The sequence below is a fragment of the Nymphalis io genome, chromosome 9 (assembly GCF_905147045.1).
Source record: "Nymphalis io chromosome 9, ilAglIoxx1.1, whole genome shotgun sequence".
NCBI lineage: Eukaryota > Metazoa > Arthropoda > Insecta > Lepidoptera > Nymphalidae > Nymphalis > Nymphalis io.
In genome coordinates, this window is record NC_065896.1 from 25,001 (window position 1) to 34,288 (window position 9,288).

At 34.7% G+C, this 9,288-nt stretch overlaps 2 protein-coding genes across 4 annotated transcripts in view; one reads left to right on the plus strand and one right to left on the minus strand.

Annotated features, from left to right (window-relative positions):
• Positions 1–1,650, plus strand: part of LOC126770705 (uncharacterized) — a 2,491-nt gene extending 841 nt beyond the window's left edge. Inside the window, exons 2-4 of the mRNA XM_050490217.1 lie at positions 1–761; positions 1,167–1,285; positions 1,450–1,650. The exon at positions 1–761 is cut by the window's left edge and continues 172 nt beyond it. Coding sequence (XP_050346174.1) covers positions 1–761; positions 1,167–1,285; positions 1,450–1,650 — 1,081 coding nt within the window. The remainder of the gene's footprint in view (positions 762–1,166; positions 1,286–1,449) is intronic.
• A 5,556-nt stretch (positions 1,651–7,206) lies between these two features.
• LOC126770742 (uncharacterized) lies at positions 7,207–9,032 on the minus strand. Of its 3 annotated transcripts, none has more exons than XM_050490276.1 (4): positions 8,857–9,032; positions 8,037–8,239; positions 7,663–7,856; positions 7,207–7,545 (listed from the first exon to the last, which is right to left on the minus strand). In XM_050490276.1, the coding sequence occupies exons 2-4, from the start codon at positions 8,237–8,239 to the stop codon at positions 7,373–7,375; spliced, it is 570 nt and encodes a 189-aa protein (XP_050346233.1). In that variant the 5' UTR covers positions 8,857–9,032; the 3' UTR covers positions 7,207–7,372. The 3 variants fall into 3 exon arrangements, with proteins under 3 accessions (XP_050346233.1, XP_050346232.1, XP_050346231.1); XM_050490275.1 differs by having other exon boundaries at positions 8,742–9,032; XM_050490274.1 differs by lacking the exon at positions 8,857–9,032 and adding an exon at positions 8,534–8,566.
• Between the last annotated feature and the right edge of the window lie 256 nt (positions 9,033–9,288).

The following is a 9,288-nucleotide window of genomic DNA, read 5'->3' on the forward strand; positions in this document are numbered from 1 at the left end:
TAAAAAAATTAATACAGATAATCTCATTCTACGTTGTTATTCCGGGACTCAAATTAAGTCCCTTGGTTATATTAATGTAAATGTTACTCTTAACGAAATTAAGGCGGAAAATCTAGCTTTATACGTCATAGAAAATGGGTCGCACCCTTTAGTGGGCCGTGATTGGATGCGCGCTTTGAATATTAAAAAAATAACGTTAAAAGAAATTGTAGAAGATAATTTTATAGACTGTTTAATAAACGAATTTCCTGAAGTGTTTACAAATAAGTTAGGTACGTGTAAGAAAACAATTCAATTGCATCTCACGGATAAGGAACCGGTTTATGTAAGGGCACGCCCCGTTCCCCTCGCGCTGCGCGGCCGCGTCGAGAACGAGCTCGAGCGCCTCGAGCGCGAGGGTTATACCTACCGCGTGGACCACTCGGAGTACGGAACTCCGATCGTCCCCGTGGTGAAGGAATGCGGCGAAATACGTATTTGCGGGGACTATAAAATTACGATAAACCCGAAATTAAAACGTGATTATTACCCTTTGCCTCGTATAGAGGAATTGTTTGCAGCATTGAGTGGGGGTGAGGAGTTTTCAAAAATTGAATTGAAACACTCATATCAACAAGTCCTTTTATCAGAGGAATCTCAACCTTATACCGCGATTACTACTCATATCGGCACCTTCGTATATCGCCGCACACCTTTCGGGTTATCATGTATACCGGAAAAATTTCAAAAAATTATGGAAGAGACGCTCCGAGGGGTTCCCGGTACGGTAGTGTTTTTAGATGATATATGTGTGACAGGTTCTAATAGACAAATACATATGAGTAATTTACGAGCTGTGCTGGAACGGTTACGGTCTATGGGTTTCACGGTAAAATTAAACAAATGTAGTTTCTTGAAATTTAACGTCAAATATTTAGGCTTTATTATAGATAGATTAGGCTTGCACCCCGATAATAAAAAAATATCAGCTATATGCGATGCGCCACGACCGGAAAATGTTACTCAGTTAAAGAGTTTTTTAGGAATGCTAAACTATTATGGTAAATTCATTCAAAATCTTAGTATAATTTTACATCCCTTACATAGTTTACTAAAAAAAAATGTTGAATGGAATTGGAACGCGGATTGTGAAGCGGCTTTTTCTAAGGCTAAGAGAGTATTGACAGGGGATAAGGTGCTGGCACACTACGAAGAGGGCCGGCCGTTGGTGTTGTCGGTGGATAGCAGCGCGTACGGGCTGGGCGCCGTTCTCGCGCACCGCTACCCGGACGGCAGCGAGCGCCCCGTGAGCTGTGTGTCACGCACGCTTAATAGTGCAGAAATTAATTATAGCCAACTTGATAAAGAAGCGTTAGCTATCTTTTTTGGGATTATTAAACATCATCAATATCTTTTCGGTAGACGATTTGTACTACGAACGGATCATCAACCGTTAAGTTACATTTTTAGTCCAAAATGCGGTATCCCTCAAACGGCTGCAAGTCGCTTGCAGCGCTGGGCGGCGCGGTTATCGGCTTACGAATTTTCGGTAGAATTTGTGCGTTCGTGCGAGAACAGTCCGGCCGATGCGTTATCCCGCTTACCCCTGCCGTGCGAACACCGATCATCATCGCCTGCGCCGTTAAGTTATATCAATATAATAGACGATAACTTACCCATTAATTTTAAGAGGTGTTTGTTTGTTTAGTTAGTTTAAGTATATATATATATTATAATACATGTATAATTGTATATACATACATACGTATATATGTACCTAGAACCTAGATGTAGTTTTTATACCGTTAAATATTGTTTAAATACTGTTTGTTAATTAATAAGAATATAAACTTTACTGTTATAGCTATACTTTAAGTGTTTAAGTAATTTAAAAAGGGGGAAAATGGACGGTTTTATATTATAACTGTATGTAGGTATTTTTATATTCGCAATAAATCAGTCACCATCTTGCTCCTGTGTTTGATTGACGTTCCAGTTACCTATATTTATTTTCGAAGATTAATAATTTTTATTTTATTTAACACTTAATATTGTTTAAAAAGTGTTGTTGCCTTGAACAATATTTAGTATTTTGGAAAATTTGATTTAAATCCTAGATGGAGTATTTAAATAAGGACGGATGTGTCAATATTCATGTTCTACTCGTGATATGTTTTAAGAGTTTCTTTGAAATTTGAACTTAATTTTAGCTGATCTGTTTCATAACATCGATTGTGGTTCTTTACAGGGGAATTCGAAAATATTTTCCATGATGCATTTCTTTATTTTTGGAAAAATAACTGGGATAATCTGGGAAGTCTTTGAATTATAAAAAAAATATAGTAATAAAGACGTAATTGGATTGTAACTGGAATTATTTCTCATTTTCAACCATTATTTCCAATGGTTATTATCGTGGATTATTTTCTTCAATTATTTTCTACTATTCTTATCGATGGCTGTTTTCAATGTTTCAATTTTTTTTAGATAATATTTTGAAGACATAATTTGGATTTTTACTCTTAAGAATTATTCTAAAGATTAATTAAAGAATATATATTGTCAAGATGTCTTCATGGATTTCTGAACACTCTAAAGAGTGTTTAACTTTACTGAACTAACTTCAAACTGTACCTTGGTATGTACTTTATATATATCTACTATCAGTGCTGTGTTAGAACTGAGCATGATTAAATTACACTTTTATTATATTATATTCTAAAAATTTGGTATTCAAAGTAATGTTTAAGTAATTAGATTCAACTTAAAATATTGTTAATTTCGTTCAAATAGTAAATTTTGTTTATAATATTTTAGTTTGGATATAACAATTTATTATTTTGGTTTAATTAAGTCTAATACTTGACTCTTTGGTAATTTGATTTATTTGATAAGTGAATCAATGATTTTTGTGTACTTTGCAATGTAAAGTAATTAAATCTGATATTTATATATATATATTTTAAACTGTTGTTTGTTATTGATTTGTTTTTGGATTTTCTCTTATTATGTTTGACATTCTTAATTATTTTATTACACTTTTTTATTTCCTTAGATTATGTCTCAATATTGTTCAAATTACATAAACAAGTAAATAAGGCATTATGTCTTATGAATCAAAATTATAAAAGGCATTATTCCTTATGTAAAAATAGATAAGGCTTTTTTCACTACTATTACGTATTTTGTAAAATTAAATCACACTTTACTTGATGAGAAGACACACTTTATTGAAATTAGCTTTGGCACTATATTATTTTTAAATGTACAATGTCAGTGTACAATTTCTGACATATATCATGTATATAGTATAAAAATTCTTTAGAATAATACCGTTCTTTCTTATTTATATGAAAATGTAGATTAGATTGAGTGAAGGATAACGAATCTAATCAACGCCCACTGTGAGATAATCTCTTTACAAAAAACATTATGCGGAAAATGTCCATAGCAACATTTATTTCTGTAACTTATAACTAAATAAATAACATGACATAGATTAAAAAATTAAGTAATAGTAAATATTTATAAATTCCATAAAATACTTGAAAAAAAAAACCTTAATAAATTATAAATTAAATAACTTAATTTTATCACATAAAACACAAACACTCAATTATAACATTAACAATTAGAATTTACCAAGAAGACAGCTTATTACATGGTCTTTTACATAATCTGTTTTTGTTTTAATGGTAACTGCTCTTATGATACAATTTTTTCCAGAATATTTTTCAATAACCCTACCGAGTAACCACTTAGCAGGTAGTATATTTTGATCTTTTACTACCACAATGTCATTAATTTCAGGTTCAGATCTTTTCATAGACCATTTAAGCCGTTGTTTTAAGTTCACTAAGTATTCCTCGGACCACGCGGGTTCTCTTATGAAAAAAGGAGTAAGTTTTTAAATACAAATGATTGATTTAATCTTTTCCTCTCTTGAACAATGTAATCAGAAAATTTTTGGCTGTTTGTGCAAAATTTTTGTAGTTGGAATCCTCCACTTTTTACTAGCTTAGTTATCTGTTCGTATATTTCCAATACATCCTCTTCTGTATCACCACCGGTATCTTCTAGAGTAACCTTTGCAGTTAATAGATACTTCTCTTTCTCATCTTTAGCTAGTTGTTGTAGGGCTTTTACGGCCAAGTATGGAGCACAAGCAGTCTCTTAGTAGTCAAGTAAGTCTCAATAATCTAAAGTGCTCGATAGGTTGATCAGGTCTTAGACGCCATAAAATCCTTTGAAAATCGTCATCCTGTTCATCCACAGGAACTTGGCGATACATTCGTTTTAAATCGGCTATAATACAACAGGTATATGCTCTCCACCTCAATAGAATGAGTTGGGTCTTGTTGTAATCTTGGTCCTACTAATAGTGTGTCGTTCAGAGAGACATTGCTTACTCCCTTACTCGAAACCTCAAAAACAATTCTAACTTGTCTGATTCCTTATCCTCCCGTACCACAGCGTGGTGAGGAAGATAAGCCGCATGTGAGTTATCAACTTTAATCTTGTTTTTAATGACCTCAATATGATTTTGCTCAATATGGTCATCAATTGCTTTTTTTCTAGGAGATGTAAATTCTTTTGTAATCTATTTTCTAATAATTGATGTCTTCTCTTTGCAATTTCGTTTGATTTTCCATACTTAAATTCTATATCTAATTTTTTTAAATGGTAATCTCACTTTATATCGACCTTCATAATTCCTCACTGTAATTCTTCTTTCGTTAGCTTTTTCCCTATCATAGGCTCTATTTCTATCTCCCAAAATTGTTTCAAGAGGTGATCTTCCTTGACTTGTAAATGCAGGTTAACAACTCTCGAATTGAATACCTTACCTGACAGAATCTAACCTAATTTGGTATTCTGTGCAATAGGACCCGATAACAATGCATGTTTGAGTAGACCATCCAGCACGATCATACCATAAACGTCTACCCCTAAAATTATGTCTATCTTACCAGGCAGACCATATTTTGGATCGGCAAGAGGCAGGTTTTGAAGAGCAGGCCAGTTAATAAAACAAGCTTTACTTGATGGAAGAAATGACGTTAGTTGAACTTAAAACAAAGATAAAAGTTTTCCTTATGCACAAAACATATATAACATATAATGCCTTAAGTACAAAAGTTTAAAATGCCTTATGTGACAAAAGTCTTAAGAAATTAGTCCTTATGTACAAAAAGTCCTTATGTATAAAAATTATGCCTTGTGTACCAAAGTTTATAATGTATTATTCTTTATGTGTAAAAAGACTTAAGACATTAGTCCTTATGTACAAAAAGTAAGTAAGCACTGAATATTTTCTTACAAATACAAAATAAAATATTAGTTATGACAGAAATAATTTAACTCACAAGTTAAACGAGATTTCGATTATATTAATGTATTATTTGCAATCATAAAATCCTTATATTATAATTTTAGCGCGCAATGCTCGTTGCATATTAATAATTTAAAAGTGAACATAGTTTAAAAGAGTCAATCTGTCAATATCAATGTGTCAAAGTCAATCTTTCAAACTGTCAATGTCAATCAGTAAATGTCAATCTTTCAAAGTCAATCTGTCAATGTCAATGTGGCAAAGTCAATCTGTCAACGTCAACATCACCTGATGTAAGTGAGGTAAGTGGTCACCAACTGTCTGGAAATGTCAAACATTGCTTACATAGCCAATGCGCCACCAACTTTGGGAATAAATATTTTATGACCCTTATGCCTGTAATTACCCTGGCTCACTCACCCTTCAAACCGGAACACAGCAATATCAATACTGCTGTTTTGCGGTAGAATATCTCATGAGTGGGTGGTACCTACCCACTTACCATCAGGTGGCCCATATGCTTGTCCGCCTTCTTATTCTATAAAAAAATATGACTGACCAATGCCGTTGACTTTGTCATTTGACAAAGTCAACGGCAGTTGACATAGACAGATTGACTTTGACACATTTGACAATGTGCCAAAATCAATCTGTCAATAACACTTTTAAATAATGAATTTAAGTTAACAGTTTTATCGCTAAATCGTTTAAACACTACTTAGAATTTTAGAATGTAAATCTAATAATAAAACATTTAAAAAACTGCAGTCACTTAATTAATACACTCACTTTAAAATAATGAAATTAAAGTTAACATTTTTTTGACAATAAACAATTTTATTCCGATCCGATCCGAAACAGCCTGTGAATGTCCCACTGCTGGGCTAAAGGCCTCCTCTCCTCATTTTGAGGAGAAGGTTTGGAGCTTATTCCACCACGCTGCTCCAATGCGGGTTGGTGGAATACACATGTGGCAGAATTTCAGTGAAATTAGACACATGCAGGTTTCCTCACGATGTTTTCCTTCACCGTAAAGCACGAGATGAATTATAATCACAAATTAAGCACATGAAAATTCAGTGGTGCTTGCCCGGGTTTGAACCCACAATCATCGGTTAAGATTCACGCGTTCTTACCACTGGGCCATCTTGGCTTTTATTGCAACAATTTAAAATAAAATAAAGATATAATTAGAAGTATTTCTTATGAGAAAAAGCATATAATGCATTATTGCTTAGCAGAGCAGAGAAGAATTGAGCTGTGCAAATAGTATATCAGGCTTTATATCTTGTGTACAAATAGTTACACATATAGAATTCAGTTACATATAAAGTATTCTGTATAAATATTTTGAGTGCATTGTAATTATACCTTTGAGTACTAGTTGGCGGTGTGTGACAACTATTGGCGGTGTGTGACAACTATTGGCGGTGTGTGACAACTATTGGCGGTGTATTATTTCTACATTGCGATGGCAATATTCCTATCTGTTTAATATAGGTTTTGGAAGTTTTTAAATACAGTATGGGAAACTGTGGCATCTTATTGTTTCATTTTATGTTTTATAATAGCCGCACTATTATAAAATATAAAGTATAGAACATCCGTAGAATCTATTATTACTATTATTAAACAACTTTATAACACACTCACAAGAAAAAAAAAGATAAATACTAGTAAAAATAAAGTAAAAAAAAACAAAAGCTCAAGAAAAACCATGCTATATAAACATAATTGTGGACCTCAACATGATGCATGCAAAGGGCTAGTCAAGTAGTCTTCCAGTCTAGTCCAGATCTAGCGGAGAAGTTCTTTAAACTCCAACAAACTTCACTGAAGTGTGAAATGAATTTTGTACCTAATTACAATTCTCCGAAGTTATAAGAAAATCTCAATTTCGCTATATTGAATAAGTATAATATTACAACAATTTATTACAAACTGAGACACAGCAACGCGTGGCCGAGTAAGCTTGTTAGTTTAGTTTAAAATGACGTGTGATTTAATATAAAAATAAAAAAATAATAAATGTATTTTCTTTAATTCATATGTCCATAGATATTAAAGCTGGCGGGCGAGTTCCGCTCGAAGCGCGCGCAGATGTTCGCGGCGCGCGGCGCCCGGGTCGCAGCCCACGGCCAGAGCGAGCACGCTGCACTGCACGCGCGCCACCTCTGCCATACGTGCCCCACCACCACTTCGAGACGTTACGACCGTCTCCGTTAATGAATTTTCTGTACACAATAATTTCATTTTAGAATTTTTTGCTAATCTGAATTTGAGTTTTGTCTATATATAATCGTATAAAAATAAAATGAATTAAGAGTAGACAGTAAAGCAATGAAACTCACGACACATTTGCGGCCAGGGCAGAAGCGGCAACTTCGAGCACCAAGTGTCCCGCACTTGTACGCGATGCTGGCTCGCGTCGTCGTGCGCACTCAGCTCCACGCGACCAGCGCAGCGCGCTCCGCACTCGTACGACACCACGTACCTCCAAGAAGTGTAGTTGTTCATCTCCTCCTCGACCCCCCATGAGCCAGTACTGTGAAAGGCGTGATCAAGCGTGTCACTTTGTATGCTCAGCTTGTCTATATAACTGCATAAGGAAAGTTGAGAAACGCTCAACAAATTAAGTTGTTATCACAATAATTATTCAATTTTCTTTTTTTATAACATTTAAAACCATCTTGAAAGTTGCAAATTATTGTCACATTTTGAGTACATGTGCGTGTAGAGGCGCGGATGGTTCGAGAAGTCGGCTAGGAAGTGCGCGAGTGAGCTCGGCGAGTGCTGCGGGAACTCTGCGACCAGGCTAGCGGAGCGCGGCACGCGCACGGTGAATAGCGCGGTGCACGCCAGCAGCGTTAGAGTCGCGCGCCAGCCATCTCGTGACAGGGCCCGACAAACTGAACGACTGATCGCCATCTACCATATTAAAAAGAATACGAGTTATAGTTTTGAATACGAATTCTAAATTACTTTTGTTAGTGTTATTTATTATAATCGTTGCCGTTAGTCACGATGTTTTCATTCACCGCAAACACGAGGTGAACTATAAACACAAAAGCACATTAATAAATAATCGGAAGAGTTGAGGCCTTTGCCTGCCTGGGTCAATCCATTGGGTCGTCTCGCTCGTTGACTTACAGAGATATGATTTATTAAAACGAATTTCAGTCTGTAATGCTGTAAACAATCGTGCTAAATTATACAACGTACTTGATCAAATACACTCATATATAAATTTGTTTTGTAAGCGAACACCTATGTTATCCATCAGTACCAAAAATAATAATTAACCGTAATATGCTAGGTATAAAAGTATACCTAAATTATTTATTGGCTATGAATAGGCTGTTCTGCATTTAGGTATAATCAATATGAGCTTAAATAAGACTCGTTTGGCTATAAATACATTATAACTTACAATGCTGCAGCTTAAACCCTTTTTCTAAGCACGTTTAATTAAAGAAAAATTATGATTCACTGTATCAAATGAAACTAAAATACGAATACTTGTTTCACACAAACAAGCGAATGACCTAATGTCTTGAGAGTTTTAATTAAATCGTACACAAGCAATGACACGCCATCTACATTATTGAATATTGTTATTATTGAATTGAAGTGAGTCCTTGCAATGCGTTTGCACGTATGACAGTATGGCAGGCACTCGGCAGCAGGCAGGAACTCCGGATGCGGGACGCGGTCGGCGGCACGCGATTGCCGAATGCCGATAACGCTTCGCTTCAATGCCTATTCAAGTTTAAAATTAGAACGGAACATCTGTTTCGGCTTCTGTATGTATACATTTCGTTCTCGCCGTGTTATTATTAGGTACACTTGTTAGTATACTAGAACAAAAGTAGGTAAATAGGTACGCAAATTATATTTTTAAGTAATCGTTTTGAAAGAGAATTATTGTATCCTAAAATTAAATATAATACAAATAATATAAAAACATACGCATCGAG

Excerpts from the sequence above, each read along its gene's own strand:
- LOC126770742 (XM_050490274.1), bottom strand. Across the intron at positions 7,857-8,036 it reads CCGCGCCTCTACACGCACAT|TACTGGCTCATGGGGGGTCG; the intron begins GTACTCAAAATG and ends CGCCTTTCACAG. Across the intron at positions 7,546-7,662 it reads GCCCTGGCCGCAAATGTGTC|AAAATTCATTAACGGAGACG; the intron begins GTGAGTTTCATT and ends TATTGTGTACAG.